We start from the raw sequence: 26,100 nt of genomic DNA, 5'->3' as shown, positions 1-26,100 counted from the left end.
CTTCCCGCCGCCGCGCGAGCCCATTGGGGCCCCTAGACCTCCGAGCGCTGGTGGTCACCGGACAAAGGGCTCCGGGTGCGGGGGTGTCCCAGAGGCGGGCGCGCGGGTTTACTTCCTCCTCGGCCCCACGGGAGCGCTTCCTTCTTGGCGGATCCCGAAGCCCGCCCCGACACTGTCACCTCACCAGTGGCTCTGGCTGCATGAGATCAACAGGACTAATCCTACCCCGCGGATGTAATTCGGAACGGGAATCGGTCCCAGGGGAGGCCCCCACCTCCCCACCTATTGTTTTGGGGCCCAGGTGAGCTCCTCATTCCCACAAGACTCGATTTTACCGTCTACTCCTAGGTCCGCCTCCTGGGACTGGAAATGAAGGGGTTCTGCTCTCGCTCCCGGGCAAGGGAACCCCCCCACACACACACCTCCCCACGGCTGGACAGCGGGCAACGGAATCCCAAAAGCAGCTGTTGTCTCCAGAGCATTCCAGCTGCGCTTGGATTTCGTTCCCTGCTCTCCTGCCTGAGCAGCGTTCTGGCCCAGAAGGGGTGGGCAAGCCCCTGACCCCAGACGTGTTTCCCTGGGTCGTCTGGTCTCCGTCCCTCAGGTGCGCCCTCAGGCTGGAAGTGACGGGGTCGTAGACTTCGGAAAGTCTGGGCGGTGGCCATCTCTGGACCCCGGGGTAGCACTGGTGAGGGAGAGAGGGCAGACCCAGGGCCACCAGACAGGGCTGCAATGGCGGTGAGTCCCACAGGGCCGCCCCAGCCCGCAGCTCGCTAAAGATAGCCCTTCACTTCCTGGGGAAAAACCACCCCAACTGTCTTCTTGTACCGAGAGTAGCTGAAATCCCCAGCTGGGTCTCCAGCCAACCCTGATAACAGCTGTCCTGTAGGCGCACGCCTGCGGCATGGAAAGTTCCTTGGAATGATAGGACCACTCCCGTTGAGTAGGCACCCCAGAAGCTATCGGGAATGTCGCTTCTGCCTTCAGTGCTCTTTAGGCGCCTCCCGGGAGGTCCTTGAAGGCCTAGCAGAGAGAGGGACCTTGCCAAACTTCTTATGCCCCTAGGATTCCCTCTTGAGTTATGGGCACTCGTACGGCTCCAGAGCAGAAATCAGTTTTCCCAGCGCTCTGTGCTGCGTCAGTTTCAATTTCATTAAAGAGGAAAAGGGGATTTAAGTAAATTTTAGTGAAAACATTCGGGTGCCAGCGTGGGATAAGAAAGAGCTTTCTGTCTGGCAGAGGAGCAGGGTGCTCCTGAGCCTGCCAGGAAGCGGGAGGAAGGGTCCCTGTTAAAGTACACCAGGTTAAAGGAGAACGCTTTCAAACCCGGCAATTTTGGAAGCCATCATAAAAGTTCTAATTCCTCAAGAATCAGGAGAAAACCTGTAATTCTATCAGCAGAAATTTATCGGGAATGAAAGACCCATATCTCAAAGGAGAAAATGCGTGCAGAAAACCTGAAACCGCAAAACAAATTACTTGTAAATGAGATTTTTTTAAAAACGTTGTGAGGGTGGCATTGACGTAAGCTGCCCTATTCCAGTGATAATTCATTTAGGACTTTTAGCGTTTTGTTCATGCGTAAAATAAGGGAAATGAAACATTAACACAAATACAGAGATGTAAGACTTCGATGAGGAAAGAGACCCCGCCAGGTCGCGAGGATCCTTTTCCTGGTTGCTAACGCAGGTGACAGCGAAAGAACCCTAAGCCCAGGAGAGTCCCGAGGTTTCGGACCCGGACCAAGCCGGGCAGGTGGGCCACGGTGGGGCCGTCGTCGAAAAGCGGCAGCCACTGTTTCCCCTCTGGTGCACCTGCCCACTCGGGAGCGGATTCCCCGCCCAGTTAGTTGCTGTTCCCGGAAGTCCAGCCTACCAACATTTTGCTTCCGGTTCCGGTCGCTATGGCGACTGGGCGCCTTCGGGTGGAGGAAACCCTGGGGGCCCTAAATGCGGCCCTGGGAGCTGGCGGTCCCGTGTGGTTCAAAGAGACGCGCGCCCGCCACCTGCGTGCCCGAGACTTCCTGGCGCCGCGGCGAGCACTACAGGCGCGCTTCGAGGACGGACAGGTGGGAGCTGGTCGGGAGGGGACGTGCGGTCTGGAGTAGCTGGGAGCGCCGCGGCCCGCTCACCGGCCTGCTTCCCTGCAGGTGCCGGAGCCTGTGGTCCATGCTGTGGTCGGCCTGCAGGGCCCCGGTGTGGCCCCGGTGTTGCGTTGCGAGCCAACACCCGCGGGTCTGGCGCTTCAACTGGAGCGGTCTGCTGTCTTCGAGCGCGTGCTCGGCGCCGTGGCTGCCTATGCCGCGCCCGCCGCGCTCCCTGCGCAGGGTCAGCGCGTCCTCCTGCACTGCCCATCGCTGCGTGCTGCCCCCTGCGCGCTCCGCCTGTGCCAGCTGCGCGCTGTGCTCGTGGCGGATCACCTTGCTCGAGCTTTGCAGGTTCACGGGTGAGCGGGCGCATGGAGCTAGAGAGGAGAAACCGCGGCCCTTGGGGACTGGCCGCTGCGGGTGGGAGTTGTGTGGGGGCGGGGGGCGCCGTACCGGGCGCTCAGGTTGAAACAGTTGCCCTCGCTGTTTGCAGGGTGAGTGTGAGCCTAGTGCCCGCCGTACGGGACCCGCATATGTCGACTTTCCTGCAGCAACTGCGGGTGGACTGGCCCTCTGCCTCGGAGCAAGCCTCAACGGAAGCCCTGTTGAGCCGCGCACTAGCAGAGTTTACCTCTGCTGGTGACAGGGGAGCCCTACCCCCGGACGTCCTTGGCAGTGTGCGTCTGAAGGAGCTGGTGGAAGGACGGGGACGCACAGCTGGCTATGACCCCAACCTGGACAACTGTCTGGGTAGGACCTGGAGCCTAGCAGGGCCAAAAAGAAGACGGGGACTCCTGTAGTCCCGGCTAGCCCCAGTGCCTGTGTTCCCAATGCAGTGACTGAGGACCTGCTCTCCGTGCTGGCTGAGCTGCAGGCAGCTGTGCGGCAATGGCCTGAGGATGGCTCCCTAGGCCTGGTTAGTGACTGACTTCCCACCCCCTAGGTCTCTGGCAAACTGGGCTGTCCTGTGTCCCCCCAGTGACTGTCCTCCTCCTTTGCAGGCTGCAGCCCCAGATGCTGGTACGGACAGCTGCGTGGTGATACACGTGGTAAGCTATGAGGAAGAGTTCCAGCAACAGAAGTTGGACCTTCTTTGGTGGAAGTTGGATGACCACGCCCCTCTCAGACAGGTAGGTTTGTGATGGAGCGCCCCCTACCGACCTCCGAGGGCCCCTGAAACCCATCAAGGCGCCTGCAAGCTGACTGGTTCAGGAGGGAGCGCTTGACCTTGAGACATCAGGCTTGGTGAGTGGGAATGAGCGGCAGGCGCCGAGTCCTGGGAGCAGGTGGGGCCTGGAGGCACACCCTGGAGGACACTGGAGGGCCAGCGTCCCAAGGGGCTAGGCTTGAGAGGCAGGCACTGAGCCTGGTGGCAAAAGGCCAAGGGAGTCTGGGCACCAGATTTCAGTTTCCTGAGGGTTTTACTGCTGGAGGGTGTCGCCAGCTGGCTGAGCCCCTGCTATCCTTCTGACAGAAGCACCTGGTGTGTGGCCCCGTGAAAGTAGCTGGTGTGCCTGGCACCCTGACTGCCCCCGAGTACTACGAGTGAGTGAGGCTGGAAGGAAAGCCACCGAGCCACGGTAGTTGAGGTGGGGACTTCGCCCACTGACCCTCCTCTTTTTTTCAAAATGCAGGCTCCGGCATGCCCAGGTGCGCAAGGCTTCAGCACTGAAGCACAGCAGGGACCTGGCACAAGGTGGGCCGGGGAGGCTGTCTGTGGCGTGGGCAGCGGCAACAGCAGATCATTTGCACCCCTGCCCCTGGTCCCTTGCCCACAGAGACTGACCGGCCTATACTCCCTCAGACCCAGCCTGGACAGAAACCTTCAGGGTTCTCTCTGTGGCGACCATCAAGTTTGAGATGCTCAGCAAGGCCCCGCAGAGTCAGGTGAGCCGGGGCACCCCACAAGGCCAGGGCCGGGGGGCGGGCTGTGTTGGCTGCCCGCCGTCTCTGCAGCTGTGCCGCCCTTCAGCTTCTCGTGGTCCTGGCCGACGGCATTTCCACCAAGGGGACCAAGAGTGGCACCTTTGTCATGTATAATTGTGCCCGTCTCGCCACACTCTTTGAGGGTTACGAGCGCGGCATGGAACAAGGTCTGTACCCTGCTTTTCCACCTGTGAGCAGCCTGGATTTCTCTCTGCTTCGTGAAGAGGTGAGCGCCCCTCTTGGTAGCTGACACCCGTGGGAGCTCGGCCTTGCCCTCTCAGCAGCCTTCTTCCCACAGGGTGAGTGGCTGCTGCTATTCAACAGCGTCCTCCCCTTCCCAGACCTACTGGGCCAGACCGCAGCCCTGGACCACATAGCCCCAGGGCTCCACATCACTGCACGCACAGAGATGGTGAGGCAGAAAAGACCAGGCAGACACTGCACACTGTTTATTCTGATCTGGGGTACAAGGGCAAAGAGACAGGCCAGTGACTCAGTCTGTTTCTAGGTGTGCAAGTTTCTGGTGCAGCTGAGCATGGATTTCAGCTCATACTACAATCGGGTACACATCCTAACGGTAAGCACACAGCAACAGGGGTGGGTGGGCGGTGCAGGGGAAGGACGCCAAGGGTGAGACCAGCAGGCCTCTTCTTTCCCCCAGGAGCCTCGACCACACCTGTTCGGTCAAATGTTTGCCCGCCTGCAACTTCTACGGGCCGTGCGTGAAGTGCTCCACACTGGCCTGGCCACGCTGGGTCTCCCTCCACTGAGCTACATCTAAGGCCACAGAGGTTCCAGCACGTGGGAATGTTCACAAAGTCATCAACTGTTTAAAAAACAAACCAACCAACCAACCCCACAGATTTTTGTTAAAGAGACTTGGAGCCAAAATAAATTGTCACAGAGCTTTGCTGTTGTGAGGATGGCTGTATCCTTGGCCTGCCCAGGCAGCACTTTCTTTACTCACCTCCAGCGCCTGCTCTGAAGTCAGGAACCCGCGGCTGCCACCTTCTCCCCTCGAGGCATGCTGGGCACAGGCAGTCGCTCCTGCCCCACTCTGCCTGGGAGCAGGCCCCAGCCCAGCATGCCGGCCACCGCGGGACGCCTCAGTCATACCAGTTGTAAACCTCAAGTCCCTGGCCCCCAAGAGCACAGCGGTGACCAAACTCAGGGCTCACAGGCCAGCAGTCCATGTCAGCCACGTCTGGTACGTGGTACACTGTGCTGTTAATGAAGGTGGGCTCACCGTGCCCTAGACGCCAAAAGGTCAGCCGTTGATCAATGGAGGCTGAGACCATGAGGCTTGGGCTTAGGATGTGGAGGCCTGTCACATGCGCAGCATGTGCACAAGGGACAGAGTGTTGCTCCAGTACACGCAGCTGGGGCACCAGCTCAGCACCCCCCCCAGCCTCCGCCAGCTCGGGCACCTCCACCGCAAGCACAAAGACATGGAGGGAACCGTCCTCACTGCCACTCGCCACGAGATGGCCCTCGCCTGTGGGCAAGGTGTGCAGGCTGTTGACACCACAGCTGTGAGCCTGGAGCGTCAGGCAGGGGTCACCCAGCCCTGGAGGAAGAAGATGGTTGTCAGGGCCCAGCGTGCCACTTGGGCGAGGGCAAAGTGGGAGGTGGTGAGGGACAGCCACACTAGCTACTCACGGCAGGGGAGCCCGGGGTCCGCTGGCGGTTCCAGGACAGCGGAGCCACGGTCCAGCACAGTGGTGAGATCCCAGAAGGCCAGGCTGCCATCAGTGGCTGCACTGCACAGAAAGAGTCTCCTGGGAGCCAGGGAAAGACAGCTGGGTCAGTCGGGGGATCGAAAGTAACAGGGCCCCCCCCCCACAGACCCACGTAGAGTCATCGTACGCCCCTCTCACCGCCGCTGGTCGGGTGCCTCGTGTGTGAAGGAGTGGACCTTGAGGACACACCGTTTGTGGTGGAAGGTTTCAGCTAGGAGCTGCAGCCGCCGCCCAGAGTCCTGCAATAGAAAGAGCCTGGGGGGCAGGGGGCGGCCCAGCTCAGAACCTATTCTGGACGCCCCATACCCTGCCTCCCGCCCCCCCACCAGTGTTCTTACCTCACTGCCCCATCACTACAGGCTGCAGCCACGAGGGGGCCGAGGCCAGGCGGGTCGAGCTCGCACACGGCTAGGCACATGTACCTACAGAGACGACGCGGCCGTCAAGCACAGCCCTGCATGCCGCCGCCCCAAGCCCCTGCCGGGCAGCGCACATCACCTGGTCTCTGGGTCCACCTTAACCATCCGGTGCCGATGACGCTGCCGGTCCCAGTACTCATCTAGCCGGTGAGACGAAAGGTGTGTAACGTGGCAGGCGAGGCGGCTTGGGGTGCTGGGGTCCAGGGCGACCACGATGTTGAAGCAGTGCATCTCAGCCCGGCCCCCCGCGGACACCACGTGGGCAGTCAGGCCTGACCGCAGATCCTGAGGGCCGCCAACGCCCCATACAGCCACCGCACGCACCGAGGAGATATGGTTACACACAGCAGTCAGCGCATGGGCTGAGCCCGTGGCGGTGGGGAGTGCCAGGACACAGATGGTCGTGTCTTCGCTGCAGGTGATCACAATGTCAATCAGGCCGGGCCCTTCGCTGTCGGGCTCCAGGTGGTCAGGCTGCATGAAGCTGGGCACTTCAGAGTCGGGCCCCAGGGTGATGGTGCCCACATGCTTTACACATGTGATCTCACGGCCATGCAGGCTCTCCCGGAGAATCACGTGTGGCCGGGTGCAGCCCCCCAGAGCCCGGTACAACATGACATCCCCATCCTTCAAGTAGGCAAAGGCCATGGCTGCCTCAGTATCAGAGAAGGCCCAGGAGCGGTGCCCTCCACCACAGTTGACGATATGCAGCTTCTCGTGTGACCGGGGGCTCCACACCACAAACTCGTTGGCATGGAAACCCAGGACGACCATGCTCCCGTCAGCCACGACGCGGAGCCCAGCCACCCAGTTCATGCCTCGGCAGGACTTCTGCCTTAGCACTGGCTTCAGCTGGTTGCCTTGCACAAGGAGCTGGTAGTAGGCACCATCACGCCCTGTGGTGTACACGAAACCACCATGACAGGTGACCGAGGTCACACCTTGCTTCCCATGGAGAGAAGGAAGGACGGACACAGGGCCACACTCAGCCAAGGCCGTCTCACCCTCCCCACCGCCACTATCCACTCCCAGGGCTCCAGGCCCAGCCCCGGCCTTGTCTCCAACCCCAGGATCCTTGAGCAGAGCTGGTCTGGAGGGGAACAGCAACACAGAGCCCCGCCGGTCTCCGCACACCAGGAAGTCACCTGGGGGCAGGAAGGTACTGCACGTGTGCCATCTCTGCTTGCTTGGAGGTAGCAGGTACCGGCAACGCTCCTTGACAAAGATGGCCTTGCCAGAGGGTGCGGCTGTGATCTCCAGGCAAGCCACCACGCCGCCAGGGCCTGACGCCAGCAACAGGAGCTCTTCGTAGCCACGTAGGGCCCAGCTCACACTGTGTACCTTCCCTTGGAACAGGGTCAGGTCCACGGCTGCAGCCGGAGTGTTGATGGGAACGACCTTGACACGACCCTCCCCACTGGCCATGGCACACAGTCCGAAGCCCTCGGGGCCAGGGGCTGCCTCCAGAAGGCAGTAGGACTGGAAGCGCTTGTCCTCCAGTAGCTGCTCCCAGCACCTGACCTCGAGGTCACAGAGGTACAGGGCCCCTGCACCAGTCACCGCCAGGACTCGCCAGGAACCGGCCAGCGTCACAGCCTTGAGGGCGCCCGGCCTGCTGCAGGACTTGAAGCGGAGAGCGGAGACCCCCGAACCCGGGCGCCCGCGTCCTTCCAGGTGCCACAGCCGGATGCCTGAGTCATCGCCGCCAGTGACCACCCAGGCCTGCTTCTCATGGGCGGCTATGGCGCGGATCCCACGGCCCTGGTGGCCACGAAATGCCTGGAGGATCTCACCTTCGTGGCTCCATACCAAGCAGACACAGTCCTCTCCTGCGCTAATCAGGTAATTCTCTAGCAGCTTGACCTGCCACACACGGGCACTGTGCCCAAAGCAGTGCCCAATATTCTGCACCCGACCCCCAGGCACCCGCAGGTCACCCACCTTCCAGATGCGAACACTTCGGTCTTCCGAAGCCGTGGCCAACAAGCCTTTGCTTTCCAGGTACGACATGCTGAAGATGACACCTACATGCCCACTGACCCGTCGGTCGGGGGCCACGGGCTTATTGTCTATTAAAGCAGCAGCTGGGTACCAGACCAGGAGCTGGTTCGAAACAGCACCTGCCACGATGGTCAGCTCCTTCCAGGTGTCTCCAATTAAGCAGGCTGAGGAGAGTGTGCACCTGTCTGTGCAGGGTACGTCCTGCAGGATGCACCCTATCACAGGGTCGTATAATACCACGGAGTTGTGGCCCAGGGCCAAGGCCATGTTCCCCTCGAGCCAACGTGCATCCCAGATCCAGTCAGACATGTTCCACAGGGCCGAGCGCCAGAGCTCCCGGAAGCGGCCCTGTCCCCAGCTAATTTTCACAATTCGGAGTCCCTTGCTCCCAAACACGGCTACCATGGCCTCCAAGTCAAGGTCTCCGTTGGGTTCTGGTCGCACCCGGAACCCATGGATAAGGTAGTGGCCAAGCAGGTTCTGCACTCGCTTCACCATCCGCAGATGCCCACCAAAATCCAAGCTGTACACCAGGACATCCGGCCCCTCACCTGGACAGAGGCAAAGAGCCACATCAGAACCCCTCATCTAACCCCGATGAGCCATGAAGGAGAGATGAGGGCAGGGGGAGTTCTCCACAAGCAGCCTAGGAATGTGTTAGGACAGACAATCCCGCAGGCCTGAACCTTGGAAAAGCCTTGGTCTCAGCTTCAGCTGGACTTCCAGTGCTGACGTTCTGATCCGACCATGAATTCCTCACACTCTCAGACTCCTCTTCACCTCACCTAACTATGCCTCAGATAGGAACCCTCTCAGCTTCAGCCCCCAAATCCTCAGCTTCATCTACCTGCACACGAATTCTTCCTGGTGCTCCCAACACCACTAAGGGGGCTTTCTCACTAAGACAATCTTTTCGCCTTGGGGCTACCGCAGAACCCCTCCCGGTTTCCAGAAGGCTCTTCCCTCTATCTCCGAAGATGTGAGCACGTTCAATATCAATGGGGAAAAATCGGAGGGGCCGCCCACGCTCTGGCAGCAGGGGCTCCTGCGGCCCTCGGCTGCCGCCCGGCTGCCCTGTAGGCACCTCCCACTCTACCAGCTCATCGTCAAGGGCTCTCAGTGCTCATCACAATAACCAGTACCACCCTCTGCCCACTCCCCAGACCCAAATCAGGAAACTCACGGCCTACCCTCTAACCTCCCACACTTTCTCTGTCTCCAAGTCCTGTGGACTTCACTTCATAAAGAGTATGCAAATCCCTGCCACAGCAACTCTGGCCCAGAACATCACTTCCTAACCTGACATGACCATAACAGCCCCTCATGCCATTGCTGGTCTGCAGTCTCCATCTACTGACATTCAGTTAACATCTATTGGGCATCAATTATAAAACAGACAATAATCTGTATGCTGGACTAGTGAATATGACAAGCACAAACCCTACTCTACGGATTACACAGGCACTAAACAACAGCACACCAGGAAATTATGTTGTTGTAATTTTGGTAAGTTCCAGGAAAGAACTATAAAGGTTGCTCTAAGAATATAAAGTGGGAAAGCCTACTCCAGCGGTTCTCAGTTGAGGGGTGGGGCGGTGCAATTTTCCCTCCAGGAGACATCTGGCAATGTTTGAAGACGTTTTTGGCAGTCATAACTGTGAGCTGTTACTGGCATCTAGGAGTGGAGGCCAGGGATGCTGCTCAGCACCCTACAAGGCACAGCCAGCCTCTCACACAAAGAATGATCTGATCCACACCATCAATAGTGCTGAGACTGAGAAACTGGTCTCGTTTACTGAGACGGAGAAACAACACTGGGTGAGTGTTGGGGGAGGCCCCCTCTTAGTTTAGGCTGAGGAATCAAAGATGAGCAGTGGTTAGCCAAAGGAAAAGTTGGGGGGGGGGGGCGGGGGGGGCCTTTCGTGGCAGAGAAAAGTTTGATGACCCTGAAGCAAGCACGATCTTTGGGTAGTGTGGTTGAAATAAAAAAAATGAAGGGCTGACAGATGGGCTAGAGAGAATGCCGCTGAGGGGATCAGGGAGACACACAGTTGCATGGTTTCAAATGATGGCAATAAAGGTGCAGATGCCACACGTATGAAGTCCCAATCAACCAGACTGAAGTCACAGAAACAAAGTAAATTCACTTGAAGAGCTTTCTAGCCTGTTTCCCAAGTCATTTCCCTGCTTGAAACACTTCAATGGGTCCTCCCCACAGCCCTTTAGAGATAAAATCAGATCTAGACCTAAAACTGACCGGCTTCTGCTCGTTTCTCCAGCCTCTTCCTCCATACCCCACCGCTGCTTCAAAAGCACAGGAATTCCCTGTCCCTCGAAGTGGCAAAGTCTCTCAGCCTGAAGGCCTCGGCATGTTTATCCTCTGGCAGAGACTCAACCGTACTCTTCCCCTAGTTCACTCCTGTGCTTCTTTGGGTTTCTGCCTAGCTCTCCCCTCCTCCAGGAGACTCAGGTTATCTCACGGTAGGAACCCCGGGCTCCCCAGGGCCTCCACACCAGAGCAAGACTGGGGCATCCCTCCCCATCCCACCCCTACTCTCTTGGGATTGGCAGCAGCTCACTCAAGACTCGACAGCCAGGGTCCCTTTTTAACCCCCTGCCTGGGAACGCATTTTAACCTCTGCAGCAGCAGTCACTCGTGGCTTCCAGGCAGACCTCACTGCTTCCCAGGGCTCTGCAATCCCTGGACCCAGGCCTTTGCCAGTTTGTGCTTTCCGACCCCGCTCCGGTGGCGGGGGCGGGGGGCGGGGGTATGGATACCGGATTTCCCGCATCCCAACCATCTCACGGGGGACTCAGCTTCCCCGAGAACTGGCCTACTCAGAAAGGTCTCATCCCCGGTTTTTCGAGACCCCACCCTCGTCAGAGGCCTCTCCATCCCCACCTTTCAGGAAAGAGCCTCACCTGCCCTCGAGGCCACACCCCCGCCTTCATGACCCCGCCCCCCTCCAAGAATACACCCCGGACCCGCCCACCTCCTGGAGGTGCCTCATCCCCCAACCTCCCCTCCCCATCTCCTCCGGAGAGGATAAACCCCCGCCCAACTCATCAAAAGGACGACACACCTCTCTCCTCCCCTTCCCCCGCCGCCTAAACGACTGCGCTTCCCCGCACCTTCCCGCAGGTCCACCCGCCCTGCCCACGTCTGCTGCAGTTTATGAGGGGCCTCAGTAGACACATCGTCTTTTTTGTTTTTTGTCTCCTGGGCCCCTCCGGCCAGGCCACATTCCCGCCACCTCCAGCGCTCCCGCCCACCTCCGGGCCGGCCTCCCTCCGCCGCCCGTCCGCCTCCTTTGGCTATCCCTTTGTTCTATGGCTCCGCCCAGACGGGCGCTCGGCTTCTCCGCTAGAGCGCGCCTCAAACTAAGCCTCACCCGCTAGGAGCCGTTCCCCCACGCACTCCAGACCCGTGACCGGGAGGAGTATGAGCTCCGAGGTTGCCCGCGGCCAAATGTAGTCCTCTGAAGCATCCATGCCGACCCTCGAGCAGCTGCAGCTGCCACGACCAAGAAAGGGTCTGAACTCTCGCGAGACGAGCTTTCTCCGCGCGCGGCGCTGCTGAAGTACAGCGGCCTTAGCAACAGGTCGTTGAGCCTAGGATCCCGCTGCAGATGTCCAATGAAGACCCTCCGCCCCACGCCATCCTGCTCACGATTGGCTGAGCCGCCCTCGCCCCTCCCCCTCACGTGATGCTCACCGAGGGCCCCTGGCTGCCTCCCGCTCCCCCTTCCTACACCACCTCCCACGATCCCGAGCTCCTCGGCCCGGCGGCTCAAAGCCTTGTGGTTTTATTTGACTGGGCGGTATGAGTCTGTATACAATAAATAACATTAATATTGGTGCTGTGCCCTAATCGCGGCTGGAGGCGGGGATGGGGCAAGACATCGGCCAGACCGTTGGCCTGGAGCTGGATAGGGGGGCTGAAGGGTCCCCAGTCTTAGGCGGCGGGCGACCTGCGGCTGGGGGCCGGGACCGACACTTCCCTCAGAGCTCCACGCGCGCGTCGCGGTAGGCCCGGTCCAGAGCCCACTCTGGCTGCGAGTCGGCGCCACCTTCGCGGGCCAGGCGTGCCATTTCCTGCTGGAACAGGGCCTGCCGCGCTCGGCTGGGGTCCACATTGATCCAGTTGTTAGCTATCCACTTAGTACCACGAGTTACCAGGCAGCCTCCGTGCAGCGAGTAGTCATCCACGTCGCCCACCCAACCTAGAAGAGGAGGATGGTGTGAGCAAGGGAGGGAATCAGAGGAAAACCAGGCTGGGCTCACCTAAGCTTGGCCTCATACAGCCCAAGGATACAGCAAGGGTAGGCCCAGATGTGCGTACCTTTGGCGGCAAACATCTGGCCCCAAGGCCTGCTTAGGGGCCCAGCATCCCTCACCATCTAATGCCTTGTCAACATCACTGGCCCTCTGAAACCAGCTTTCTTGTGGCCAAGGCTGTCCAGAGCCTTCCCAGCCTTGGGTGGTAAGGGGTGTGTCCTGGTTCCAGCCAGCTGGAAGGCTAGGGCATCAGGGGTCACTGGGATGGTAACCCAGGAGGCTGCACAGGTGCAGGCTGCCAGAGCCACTGAGGATGGTTTTGGGGAGGCACCCGGGGCAGAAAAACATTGGTAGGATGCCCAGAAACAGCCCACCGGGGTGGCAGTCGGGGCTGGAAAAAGGCGAGCTTCCCTCAGGAGGCACTCCTGGCCTAGCCAAAGACCCTCACCTTTCCCATCAGGTAGATAGTTGTACCAGAACACTGCTGTGCCCTGCTGGGGTTTGACACGAAGATTCCCCTTGTCACAATGCCTCCGAGTGTCGCGGAGGTCAACGTCATCCTGAATCAGACTCTGTGGGCAGCAGGGCAGTGAGGTTTTCAAGCTACCCCCACTGTATGGCCAGGAGCCAAGGCCAGGTAGAGGGAAATCAATTGGATGTGCCCAGGTCTTGGGACCTTGTCCCAGGTCTAGAGGGGAATTACCACATTTGCCCAAAGCCCTGCCGTCCCACCCAAGTGACAGCCTGGTTGGTTCTTACCATTTCATCGTAGGTTCTGTTGTCTGCTACAGGGAAGACGGTCTCTCCCCCACCGGTGACGTTGTTCAAATAAAACAGCACTGTCATGTAGCTGTAAGGCAGGGGGGCCACTGAGCATGTCCCCAGCTGTGGATGCTCCCAGGGACTTACCTGTAGGCACGGGAAGCTGCCCAGGTTCCCATGGGCCCGAGGGGCAGGCTGGGATCAGTGACGGCAAGGCAGGTCAGTACCAAGATTTCCCTAGCCAATTCTTTTCACAAACCAAGGGTCCTGGTGTGTGTCACAAAGTTTTTTGTGGCCAAGATCACAGCCTCACTTAAATTACAGGGCCCTGACCAAGGGGCCAGCTGGGTAGGCTAGCAGAGGCAGCGAGATCATGCAGAAAGACTGTGACTAGAATGGCTGAGCCGGAGCAGGCACAGGAAGGGGACAGACCTGCTCCCGTGCCTGGCAGAGAAGGGGTCACAGCTTTAAAGAGAGAAGCTGAGGCATCCAGCAGCGGAGGCAGGATCAACACCCAGGGAGTGGGCAGAAAGACCTGGGGTTCCAGCCTTGCCCTGCCCCTTGCCTCAGAGCCCTGGGGGCCAGTTACAGTGTCTGTGGGTACCTTGGTCTGGCCACTGAGACAGGAGGGCCACTTTTCCTGACTCTTGGTAAACAACCTGGGGGACGGAGGTACGAGTATCCTTGACCAGGAAGGTCCAGTGCTCTCCTGGCCCCAAGCCAAGGACACGCCCACTGGGCAGGGCTGGGCTTGTGGCATGAGTGTATCTGGTCCGGGAGTTGAAATCGGGCCCCAGGTGGGAGTTACTTGCCGGCAGGAGGTCTCGAAGGGTACAGACTCGTTGGCTACCAGCTTGGTATGCGAGCAGACGGTCTCTGGGTACACGGGCCCACTGTCCACATGGGCATGGTAGTGGCCTCCCTCTCCGTACCGCACAACCTGCATAGGCTCGCTGAGCTCCACGATCTCGGGTGACAGGCGGGTGAGGCGCAGGACCCTGGCGGGCAGCAGGCATTCAGGTGGTCAGCCTCATGCACGGCAGCGCCCTGAAGGAGCTGCCACAAGCTCTGCCCCCGCCCAGCGCCCCTGGAAACCCCCTAAGTCACACCAGGCTGGCCCTATAGGAGCAGGAAGAGGATACTCAGGATAAGTCTGTACCACTCGGTGCCAGAGACACCCACTGGGCGGTAAGGTTGAGATGTCTACTAAACTGGGAGGGGTCCACTGCCCCCAGGAGGAAAGTTATCTAAAACCCCTGGATGCTTAGGAGCAGGAGGTCCTGCAGACAGAGATAAGAGGTCATTTCTCTAATTAGCAGAAAACAAACATTCACTGTACTTCTAATCCCAAGTGTACACTGTTTGCCCACCTTTAGGGCTAATTTGCCTTTGTTAATTGCCTGTCTTTCGATGGGTCCCCATCCCAGCCTAACAAGTGGAACTGAATCCTGAGTTGGCTTACCCATTCCGTCCTCTCTGCCCCAGCCAAGGGCTTCTGTGGGGGCCCTGCACGGTCTTCCGACCCCGCACCAGGGAGGACAGCCTCAGCTGCTCACCTCTGGCGGATGGCACGCATGACGTGGTGGGCGCCTTCCCCCTGGTAGAGCCACGTGTGGTGGCTGTTCCGCACCAGCTCGCTGGACTCCGCCTTGTGTCTCCTCATGTACTTGTGGAAATCTCGAAGGTCCATGTCGGAGAACTCCTGCAGGCTCAGCACTCCTGCGGGGCACCCACCGTCAGTGCCACTGAGCCCGCACGGGGAGGCCGCAGCGGCAGGCTGCGCTTTCCTACCTACCTTGGGGGCCATGTGCTCTTGTCCCCCAACCTGGACTCTCGGGTCAGTGAACCTGCTTTCTGTCACAGGAAAACCTAGAGAAGTTCCTTTCTTCCGTTTGAGCCCTGATTTGGCCCCCCAAAAGGAAGAAGCCCACCCCCTATGAGACTGGCCAGAGCAGAATCCCCAGAGGGAGTCTGAACGATATGGCCGGTGTCCCAGGGCACAGACTGTCCTTGGCCCTCCAGCCTGGCTCTGCAGAGTGTGGCGGCCAAGCTCGGTTCTGTGGAGGGAGGGGGAAGAAAGACAGCAGCTGGCGCTGGCCTTTGTCCAGGGCCTTCCACACCGCAGGGTGTAAGCTAAGGCTGGGCCCCCAGGTTTCTTCACGACCTCAGGTTCCACCCTGGGACAGTCCTGCCTGCCGGTCACCAGCTGACCTTGGTACAAAAGCCAGACCTCTCTCCCAGTGAGACCCCCTGCCCCGTTCCTGCCCAACCCACAGAGCGGGGGCTCCACCCTCTTGGGCGCTCTCTTTGTTCCACATTATCCTGTTTGACCCAAAGGAGGCACTTTCCACCTGTGGCCCAGAATCCTCTGAGAATGGGTGACACTCGGGGCTATGAGCCTGTCACCAGCTCTGTACACAGGGGCAGAGGCAGCAGGGTGCCGCTCTAGCCGCAGGTCCTGGACAGCCTTCCCTCAGGGTTCACCGGCCACAGGGTCATTCTTCCACGTCCTGTTTGGCTGTTGTATCTTCTCTTAATCATGAACTTGGGCATGAGAGTGACAATTACACTTCAGAAACCTCCTGAAGGTTATTGCCAAAGTGTGTGCTTGTGGCAGGGGCACTTGCACGACAGCGCCCCTCCCCACGTCGGCCCCTGGCAGTCGGATGACCGCGGGCGGGCGAGAGGGCGGCGAGGGCGCCTGGGTGGGACTCGGGAGGCTGTCTTCTGGGGCAGACCCTGTGCCTGGCTGCAGAGATGCCGCTGCGGCAGGGTGAACGGTCACCTCAAGCTGGCCTCACTGTCCCTTCGCTCTGGCTCTCCCCGCTCTGCCCTCTGCCCGCCAGCAGCCGCGACTCCTGCACCTCAGGCTCTGACTAATGAGGCCTCCGCGAGCCGCCCTCTACTGTCACCAAGGGGAATGGGGGGTCTGGCTCCTGCCCACTTCCCAGGGGTGAGGGAAGGCAGGACCCTCACCCCCGTGCCTCTGGCTACTCCAGAAGCTGGGAACGGCGGCGGCCTGGCTGTGGGGCAGGGCCCCGGGACAGGACGGCAGCGAGGTGCGAGCTCACCATCACCGTCCGGGTCAGCCTTCGTGGCAGAGTACATCTCCTGAATGCTCTCTGGAGTCATCCACCGTCCACTTCCCAGGCGGTTCTGGGCCAGGACCTAAAGCACAAGGTGCCCCGCCACGGGGTGGCCCCAGTGTTGGAGGGACACCAGAACACAGACAGCAGCCAGTTATTGCTGTAGGGCTAAGGACTCGGGTGATAGGGCGTGGGCGAGGACATAGGGCAAGCCTAAGGTCCTTGAGCTGATGAAGTAGGTAGAGAGGTCCAGTGGCACCTGGGAAGGCCGGGAAGATAGTCAAGAGCCCTGAGGGCCACGGGCCCTCTGCATAGGCCAGGGACCCTGCAACCCACCAAGACCTCTCCCGGAAGCCAGGGCGAGGGGCACGCAGAGCGATGCAGACTCCTGGCCACCTCAGAGCTGCCACCCCATGCACCATACGTTCCGTGGGGCTCCCAGCCATGGCAGCCGGGAATCCAGCCCCTAGGTGGCACAACGCCCAGGAACTGTGGCAATGCATGCCATCATCCCCAGGGGGACTCTCCTGCTATCTCCTGGCGTTCCCAGGGCAACAAGGGACTCCCCAGGGAAGAAGGGGCCCCGGGGCGGGGCCTGCTGCTATGAGGAGGCATCTGATTTGGGGCCGGGGCTGAGTGGGACAAGCGATCTGGCCACCAGAAAGGCAATTCTCATCCCCCCGCCCCAACCCCTCCGCCCCATGCCGACTCCAGTCCCGACCTCACGGAGCTGCAGGCGGCCATCCCGGTTCTGGTCCAGCAGCCGGAAGAGGTCCAGTTGGCTGACCTGCATGGCGCCCATCGCCTCCTCGTACTCTTCAGTGGGCAGGATCTGGCTGCGCTGTAACCCCTTCATCTGCGCCAGGTGGATGATGAGCCGACACTCCTCATCGCTCAGGAAGCCAGGGACTTCTGCCAGAAGAGGGGGTGGGTGAGGCCAAGGGCTAAGCCAGGGACAGATGGACCCGGTCCCTTCCTCTCCACAGGGTTCCTGGTAGCCCCCTGGTGGTCACCAGGTCAGGAGAACGTCACACACCCCTTCCATCTGCTCTGGGCTGTGACACCAAGGTCAGGTTGTCCTCCAACGCTGGCCAGCGTCGGGACGTGGGGCTTCTCTCTTTGATGCCGAGAGCGCACGTTCCCCGGGGGAGCCCCGGAGGCCAGCTGAGCCAGGCCGGGCCTGGGCGAATGCACCTCGGCGTCGGGCCAAAGGCCGGAGGATGAACCTGCGGAGCAGAGGGTTGACCTCCACTTCTTGGTATATATTTAAAAAGTAGACGGATGGTGGCTGGTTTCTGCTTTCCTTTTTACTTTCGGCATTATTCAAATAAAAACAAACAAACAGCAAGACATTCAGCACTCTTGCCCTCCATTCGGCTGCACAAGTGGGCGCTGGTCACCTGACCAGGGCTGAGTTGCCCAGTGCTGGGAGGTCAGTGGGGGTCACTCAGGTTTTTGGCAGGTGCTCTAAGAAGATACCCCAGGTGTCCTTTGCTTGGGGAATAAATGTACACTGAATACCTGCTCCGTGCCTCTGAGTCCCCGAGTCAGGCTGGGCTTGGCCCCGGTGGCTGGACGCCCCATGCCAGCCCCACAGGCAGCTCGGTGGAGCTGGGACGCGGGGGCTTCGTGCCTGCACAGCCCCCATCTCAGCGGCCCGGGCACTGCCGGAACAGGAGCTTGGGCCCTGTTTCTCGGAGAGAGGACTTCTGAGCCCAGGGACAAGAAGCCCACAAAAGCAACAGACTGGAGGAAGGGCCACGCTGCCACCACCGCCACAGCCGCCACCCCCCGCCACCGGGAGTCCTCAGAAGCCCTGCAGAGCAGCCTGCTACTTCCCTGGGCTGCACTCCCGGCATGGAGTTCCGGTCTTTGCCAAGAGGAAGGAAGGGGAATGGCCCCTCGGCCAGGGCTGGAGTGGTTTTTAAAACAGTAACCACAGCAGGTCACACTTAAGCGGCAGGCCCTGTGCCCTGTCCTAAGCACGCGGCCATCAAGGCCTTAATCTGTATCCTTAACCCTGAAAAGCGAGGTGGTCGTCGCCCTTCCGAACCGCGAGGAACCCCAGGCACAGGGACAACGGCCTGACGAGGACCGAAGGGCCGCCCAGGCTGTCGCACTCCAGGATCCACGCGCAGGACCATGCTGGGCGTCCACGGGCAGGCGACTCAGATGCAAGGACACTGAGGACAAGACAAAGACTCCCACCCCAGCAAACCTGGGAGGCCGTGAGCCGTCCACTGAGAAGGCAGTGCTGCAGGACAAGGACTTAGAGCAAATTGCTAATGAACGGAGTCGCCTACTGAGAGCTTAAAAAATAAACCAGAAAAGCCAGAAAAAAAGAAAAGAAAGCACAGGCCCAGGTTTCCTCAGTTTATTAGATGCTGTAGTCTGCAGGCCCAAAGGGGATGCCACCAATTTCTACAGTCCCCTGCCGTGTGCTTATCACACACCAACGGCCCAGGCCAGCACGCGGGAGCCTGACCAGGCGGGTCCCAGCACCTGGGAGCTGGGTGTACATTGGCTCCTGGGGCGTGGGTACAGGCCTTTAAAGCCTTCAACCTCAGCCCATTACGGCAAAGCAGAGAAAGCAGGCGATGGCCGGAGGGCTGTGGCTTCTGGTGGCACTGGTGGCACTGTGGGGTGACAGCATGGCAGGGGCTCCCTGGGCCCTAGGCGGTACACATCCATCTCGAAGCCACCACTGTGCCATGACACTGGCTACACAGAGATGCAGTCACCCAACTTGCTGGACCGGGACACCGTGGCTGCGGCCGCCCAGCAGTCTGTCAGCGGGCTGTCCCGGTGGCCAGGGAGTGTGCCCGGATGCCCGCCTCTTCCTCTGCTCCCTCATTGCCCCGTGTGCCTGGACAGGTAGGGCGCCAGGGCCCCCACACCGGGGAGGGGACTCTCCTCAGCCAGGGCCTGTGCTGGCAGCTCTTCACTAACCAGTGCTGCACGCCCGTCAGTGCCGGGTGCTGACCGGGGCAGGAAGACGAAGGATTTTTTGGTCAGGGTGCTCCTGGCGGAGGGGAGCAGGTATCCAGGCGAACACCCATGGTGAGCAGCCTTGGCCTGGATCCACGAATCATCAGGGGCCCTTAAGTGTCAAGGTCGGACAAGAGGGCAGGCTGCTTCAGGCAGGGGGCTCAGAGCCCCTCTCCAGGGGATGTGGAAACTCTGCTTGCCTGGGGTCCCCGGCAAGAGACGGGGCCACGGATCCTTGGGTGGCCTTTTCTCCCAGGGATGGCCAGGCTGACTGCTCTCCCCCAGCCTAACCTAGCCAGTGAATAGCAGTTTCCTTAGTCCCTTTTTGCAGAGCGAGGGCCCTTCCCAGAGCCTCCAAGTGACCATGCCAGGAGCGAAGACACTGGACGGGCTCTTCCAGAACCTCAGCACTGGGGCCCTGCGCCACCCCCAGCCTTGGCCAGAAACCGCAGTGCCCTGCAGGCCTTTCTGGCAGAGAGGGAGGGAGGGCGGGCCCTACACTCTTCGCCCACAATCAGGACTGGGGGCCCGGGATGCAGGACCCTTTCCACGGCCCCTCCCGGGCACTAGCCCTCCACAGGAGCTGGAGGAGGAAGGGCGCTGGCAAGGGGAAAGCAGCCGGGGCCACGGGAGGAGTGGTGGGGGACAGAAGACAGAAGCGCTGGCTGGGAGGGATGCAGGGCTGTTGCCAGGCGACCAGGTGTCGTTGCCCAGCAACCACCGAGTGCCAAGCCTCAGCCCGGCGCCCCGCCCCGCCCCCTCCCCACAGGGTCATCTACCAGTGCGGCAGCCTGTGTGAGGTCCGCGGGCCAGCTGCGCACCCACCACGGCCTGCAATGGCTACCCCGGCCGGCCACCCTGCGCTGCGGATGCTTCCCCGCAGGCCGGGGCCTCTGCCGGGCGGCCATCTCCCACGGCTCCCGCCCGGCCGCCCTTGAGTCTCTGCATGGCTTCTAGGCTGCTCTTGGCCCCCCTCAACCCCACGCTTTCTAGTCACTCCCCGCGGGAATCAGGTAAACAGGTCTCTGGTGGAAAAGGGACTGCCCACAGCAGCCATCTGTCTCCAAAAGGGCAAAACAAAGAGGGGAGGGTGGGAGGGACCTGTGCTGAGGGTCCCACGGCCTACTCCCAGCGGCAGCCTGGTGGGAGCCTCCCTCCGTCTCTCCCTGCTGTGCCCCGCACCCGCTGTGGGGACTGCGAGTTATAGGAGACGCTCCTCCAAGGAGGCCCTGGAGCCCCCTGCACCCAGCAACTTCGGTGAGTCCCTAGCAACCAGCAGACCTTACACCCACCTTCACTCCAGCTCTGCCTCGGTGCTAACACAAATGAAAGAGGGGCTACCCCAAAGCTATCCCTGGTTAGAGCTAAAAAATAAATCTAATAAGCTTGGGACGTTGCTAAAACAAAAGAAATCTGCTAAGGAGGGTGGCATTTAGGAGGACAGCCCCTCCCTTCCCTAGGACCAGGATTCCTAGAGCAGCGCCTCAGACAACAGCGTTCACCAGGTGGAAGGGAAGGCGGGGCAGGGGCGGGGGCGGTGCTCTCAGAGGCTCTGCTCACGGCTCCGCCCCTCTGGCCCACTCAGCAGTGAAGGGTAGGCTCTCCCAGGGCAACAGGGCACCTTCTGGCCCCTCAGACTTTGACCTGGACCTCCAACTAGCCCACTGGTCTCTACGGAGCTGGCTCCAGCTCCCTGATGCTGGCTGCCACGTGTGTGCGCAATCGCCTGCGTGGAAGACATGCTGGGGTCTACGTGCTCAGTGGAGGGGTGCAGAGCCACCGGCTACTGGTAACCGTGGACCATGCCTGGAGCCGGGGCCACCGTCATCTGCAGCTGGCTGTGCACAGGTGGCACCGTCACCAGTGCACAGAATAGGGGCTAACACAGGCAGGGAGAGCCTGGGACTTCAAAGCCATGGCCTGTGTGGCGGCCAAACTGTGGCTGTGTGCTCCCCTGGACACAAAACGCTCTTTGTCTTACCCCCACGGATATTTGCAGGTCAGAGTCCAGAGAAGCCCCACGGCTCACCCACGAACTGCTCAAGCAGGGCGGAAGCCCACTTCCGCGGCCACAGCTGGGCCCCTTCCTGAGTTGGGAGTGCTCTGCCCAGACAAAGGGCAGGCCAGCTCCCTGTCAGCTGTGCGTGCTGGGCAGGCAAGACCACCTTTTTGTCCTTCTTCAGCCTCGGATGACAGCCTGGCTAATGCCCTGCTACTGCCCACAAGCTCCGGCGCCCCAAGCTGGGTCTGAGGGCAAACACAGCCTAGGGCTATGCTCATCCTGGGCCTGATGCTGGTGGTCAAGCCCCACAGACTCAGCTGTGCCTGCGAGACCTTGACTGATGTAGGTCTGCCAAGCGGCAGGCCTGCGGAACAGCAGGTGGGCGGCAGGAGGTGTCCGCGCAGAAAACTGCTTTCAGCTGCTCACAGACCTGAACTAATATGCACACTAAAATTCCGTCCCTGCTGCTGGGCCTCCCATGTTTAGCAAGAGCACGGGGGTCTTACGTTGCGGCCTAATTGTTCTCTTACGCTGCAAAAGAATAAATTGGGAACTCCTGTGATAAACTAGTGTTGGTTTTAAAATAGTTGTGTGTACCAGTGGCAACCGGCTCATTTATCTTAAGCAGTTGAGGAAAAACAGAGCAGAACGCTTGCTAGCCCACTGGAGCTGCCCTCTGCTGTTCTCGAAGAGGCTGCTGAGTCAGGAGGCACCTGCCCGGGGTGGTGGAGGAGGCTGCTCTGAGCAGGCAGGCAGGGCTGGACCGGCTGAGTGTCCAGGAGACGCCTCCGGCTGGCCAACAATTATCGGTAGACACGACTCTGGCTGCTGGACACACGGCCAGTGCAAGTCAGGCCTCCTATGCATGCAGCTCATATTTCAGGGCAGAGGCACAAATGACACCAATAAATACAGAAGACGGTTTTCAATGATGCTAAGTGCTGAGAGAAAACCGAGCAGGCTGATGCAATCTCTTACGTGCCTGCAAACCCCTTATGGCCAATATGAGGCCCAGAGAGGTCTCTGAGGAAGGAAGGGGTGAGCAGAGGCCTGGCGGAGCCTGCGGATGGAGGGACCAGCACACACAAAGGCCCCAAGGCAGCAATGAGCTTGGTATCCACGAATCAGCAGGGAGTCAATCAGGAGATGGTAGCAGGAGGTCTGAGAGGCGAGGGCCGGCCCTGGGCTACCGAATGAGGCTTAGAAGTGAAATGAGACATCTTGGAGACTTTGAAGGAAGGGAGTGATGAGGTCTGATCTGTTCAGCGACAGAATGAGTGTGGGGCGCGTCGAGGGAGAAGTGAGCCACGGAAGGGAAAGCAATGTCCCCAGAGAGATGACAATGACTCAGAGCTGCAGCGTCTCTCTTCTGAACTGAATTTGGAAGGTCCGAATCCTTGGAAAATGCCTACCATAGTCAAGCAGGTATTTGCCAGGAAATTGGGATGGGACATTTGATGGCCCAGGTGCCTCTTGTCAAATGTCTCTAGGAACAAGGGTGGGAAACAAGAAATGCTCCCCAAAGGGAGGCTGCGGGGGGTCCTCCCTGTGAATGGGTGGGGTTCCCTTCTATATAGACAGAGGTGCCCCAGGTTGGACCCAACCAGTCCCCGGACCCCGGCTTGTATCCTGAACACCCGCCCTTTGAGCCCTGGCATCTTGGGCCCCCGCGGCTGGCGGGTCACAGACTTGGAGCCAAGAGCAGCAGGACAGAGATGGCAGAGCCCACAGCAGGCCCACTCTCCTCTTGGGCCTCCCTGACTCTTTAGGGTGACAGTAGACAGATAGACAGGCAGGCACAGAAGACAGACAGACACTGCTCCTTCTTGGGGTCAAACTTCCTTCTGTGGATTCATCCACCACCACCGCACTCAGGAGCCGCCGCTCCCTGGACACCCCCGCCCCTGCGGTTTCCCTTACAACTGGCCATCTTGTAGTCTCTGATCTGGTCTTCGTTCGTTTCACCTCATTTCAGCCAGCAGCAAGTCCCGGGGCTTTCTGGGTAAAACCTGGGGCATCTTCCACCAAGAGACTCAAAGACAATGTAAGAGTCTGGAGGAAGGAGCAGCATGAGCAGAAGGCTCTTCCTGCAGCGGCCCCCTCTCCCAAGTGTGCCCTTCGGAAACAGACCCATCTGACGGCTCCCCCACAGCCCGCTCACCTTCTGTCTCACCTCTTCTGCTTGCTGTAACTTATTCTCGGTGACTTCGGGTCTAGGGTTCTCGTTCTCTGCCTTGCACGTTGGGGGTTAGGAAGTAAGGCCCTGCGGCTCCCCTAACCTCACCCACACCTGAACGGAGCACGGATGGGCCCCGGAAGGCTGAGGAGAAAAAGCACGACCCCTCGGGTGTGCCTGGTCACGGCAGGGCCGAGGGGACGGGGTGAGGGGAGGGCTGTTCACGTGGCCTGGATCACACATTCCCCACAGCCACCTGGCTCGATCCCATAGCTCCTGCAGGTCTTTGCTCAAATGCTTTTTGCAGGCAGGCCAACTCCAGCCATCCTACTGGGAGTTTCAACCCCGCTTGAAATTCTGCCTTACCTGTCTGTGATCCCTTATTATCATCTGATGCACCATGTACATTTATTTATTAGTTTATTTATTGTCTGTCTCCTCATGTGAATGTGAGCTTCAGGTGTTTTTGTTTGTTTCCTATTTTGTTCAATGCTGGGTTCCCAGTACCTAAAATAGTGCTTGGTACAGACTTTAACATCATGCAACAGTAATAATAATAACCAGCACCACCACCTTTTAGGGCCGGGCCCACAACAGGACCAAGGTCAATAGCTATTCACACGGGTCAAAGAGCATGCGAATGAGATCATTCGCACGGGTCTAGGCATAACCCCCAACGAGGGCCCTCCGCCCCAGGAGTACTGGCGTGTGCTCAGGTGCTCTGCCTGGGCCCCAGCCCCCTTCTTAAGTCTTCCGGCCTCTCCATCTCCAGTGGCCAGGAACAGCCCAGGTCTGCCGGTAAGGGGGCCACTGAGGCTGGGACCCGGTGCTGGGCTCGTCAAACCGATGCTGAGCAAGGTCATGGGTCAGGGGGCCCCCACCTTGTTGACCTGCAGGTCTTTGAAGGACTTCAGAGCTTCACAGTTAGCACACTGGCTTTAGAAGCAGGCTGCCTGGGTTCGAATCCTAGCTTCACCGCTGAACTAGTTGTATGAACCTGGCCAAGCCAACTGCAGCTTTCTGTGCCTCATGTTTCACCCACTAGCCTGAGAACGGGGTTTACACCCACCTCACAGACAGGCTGTAAAAATTAAATGAACCGATCACACCAAGCCTAGCACATAACAAGAGATCAGAAAATGGGCTAATAATATGCTGGTTCCGAATGAGGCCGCCTTGCAAGGATTTGCCCACTATGGCTGAAAGCACAGCTCCGTCCAAAGGAGAATTCAAGTGCTGGTAGCAAAGGCTGATGCCTCCGTGGGGCCGGTTTCAGGGCGCCAGTTTATCCACAGTTGGACAGCCTGTTTCTCATCTCTCACCCTTCCCCCATTCTAGAACGTGAGGGAATTAATGGTAACAAGGAGTGTCCTGAGACAGTTTCAAAGAAATGTGTAAACACTAGCCTCAGGGTCACATTGCCCAGCCCCGTGATGGAAGGATCAGCTGTAGAGAATAGGGGTCAGAGAGCGGAGTGTGGAAAGGTCACCCTGCAACCCTATTATGGAGGTGGGGGCGGGTACTTCACTCTGGAAAACCTCTAGCTGGAAAAAAAGGGGGGCTACCTGGAAGCAGCCATTTTCAAAACTAAAATCACGTGGTCAAAATGAGCCTCAAGACGGCCACCGCATAGCAGCCCCCTGACACGTCCCGGGAGCGCCCCGTGGACTTACCGAAGAGCAGCGGCTTGAGGCTGAGGGTTCGCATTAAGTGATCCCTGTTGGCGACCAGCTGGACCTTCTGCTCGTGCCCCACCTAAGGGAAAGGGTCACAGAGGGCAGCTTGGGCGCCAGGCCGCGCCATGCGAACGAAAAGGCGCCCTGATGGGGGGGGGGGGGGGGGAGAGTGGGGTGCGCGCGGGGCAGGCAGGGAGCGGCGCCCTGAGCCCAGAGCGCGGCGAGGCGGGGGGCCTCACCTTGATGCCCTCGAGCCGGGTGAGGGGAGCCAAGGTTGGCATGGGCTCAGGTTCCGGGGGGCGGCGCTGGGGCCCGGGGTCGCTGCTCTCGTCGCCGTTGCTGTAGTGCACGAAGAGCAGCAGCGCCAGCACGTTGCCCAGGTACAGGTGCACGAACACCATCAGCACGAGGAAGTAGGCACGCGAGCAGATGCCGCGGGGTTTGCACAGCGGCCGGACCGGCGCGTCCTCGCAGTCGCCCAGCCCGGCCGCTGTCTCGGCAGAGTCATGCTCAGGCGGTACCCACTGCGGCCTCACGGACTCAGGCCTCGGGCCCACCGCCGCCGCCATGGCGCCCAGGTCGCGCGCGCGCCCAGGGGAGGGGCCGCGGGGATGCCCGCGCCGCGCCGCGCCGCGCCGCACCGCGCCGTCGCCTGGACAACCGCTGCTGAGCCTGCGCGCGCCCGGGCAGTGGGAGCCCGTGCCTGGGGATGGAGCGCCAGCCTTTCCGGAGCCGTACGCGCTACGCCCAGTATGTCTGCGCGCTGTGGACCCAGGACCACATTGGAGTTTCTCTTCCTGAGCTGGGCTATCGCAGGGCGGGGATGCAAACCCTTCAAGGCAGAAGCCGACCCCCTCCTCCCCCAATGTAAATGCAAACAAGAGCAGCACCATTCAAGGAAACCCCAGTGGAAGTTTCTCCTTTTCCTGGTTAAGACGCACTTTCCTCCTCCCGGAAAAGT

The 26,100-nt window shown here is 60.0% G+C and overlaps 3 protein-coding genes across 3 annotated transcripts; 1 reads left to right on the top strand and 2 right to left on the bottom strand.

Moving 5' to 3' along the window:
- Positions 1-1,876: 1,876 nt before the first annotated feature.
- On the top strand, positions 1,877-4,882 carry DALRD3 (DALR anticodon binding domain containing 3). Its single transcript, XM_054594767.1, has 12 exons — positions 1,877-2,068; positions 2,150-2,445; positions 2,580-2,836; positions 2,923-3,002; positions 3,088-3,216; positions 3,561-3,631; positions 3,721-3,782; positions 3,891-3,973; positions 4,059-4,238; positions 4,311-4,424; positions 4,521-4,589; positions 4,674-4,882. Exons 1-12 carry the CDS (start codon positions 1,904-1,906, stop codon positions 4,791-4,793), a joined length of 1,626 nt encoding a protein of 541 aa, XP_054450742.1. The 5' UTR covers positions 1,877-1,903; the 3' UTR covers positions 4,794-4,882.
- A 92-nt stretch (positions 4,883-4,974) lies between these two features.
- On the bottom strand, positions 4,975-11,708 carry WDR6 (WD repeat domain 6). The gene is made up of 6 exons (XM_054594763.1): positions 11,564-11,708; positions 6,250-8,722; positions 6,090-6,173; positions 5,890-6,006; positions 5,672-5,790; positions 4,975-5,579 (listed from the first exon to the last, which is right to left on the bottom strand). The coding sequence occupies exons 1-6, from the start codon at positions 11,661-11,663 to the stop codon at positions 5,119-5,121; spliced, it is 3,354 nt and encodes a 1,117-aa protein (XP_054450738.1). The 5' UTR covers positions 11,664-11,708; the 3' UTR covers positions 4,975-5,118.
- A 266-nt stretch (positions 11,709-11,974) lies between these two features.
- Positions 11,975-26,100, bottom strand: P4HTM (prolyl 4-hydroxylase, transmembrane). Its single transcript, XM_054594768.1, is given in 11 exon segments — positions 11,975-12,394; positions 12,898-13,021; positions 13,209-13,299; positions 14,024-14,209; positions 14,768-14,930; positions 16,283-16,379; positions 17,019-17,209; positions 25,137-25,218; positions 25,379-25,824; positions 25,827-25,887; positions 25,889-26,100. Coding segments are annotated over 11 exon segments (1,806 nt in total). The 5' UTR covers positions 26,033-26,100; the 3' UTR covers positions 11,975-12,173.

This window comes from Pteronotus mesoamericanus, unplaced genomic scaffold (assembly GCF_021234165.1).
Source record: "Pteronotus mesoamericanus isolate MK-2021 breed Mesoamerican mustached bat unplaced genomic scaffold, CSHL_Meso_final scaffold_533, whole genome shotgun sequence".
Taxonomy (NCBI): Eukaryota; Metazoa; Chordata; class Mammalia; order Chiroptera; family Mormoopidae; genus Pteronotus; species Pteronotus mesoamericanus.
This window is presented reverse-complemented; position numbering and strand designations above follow the sequence as displayed.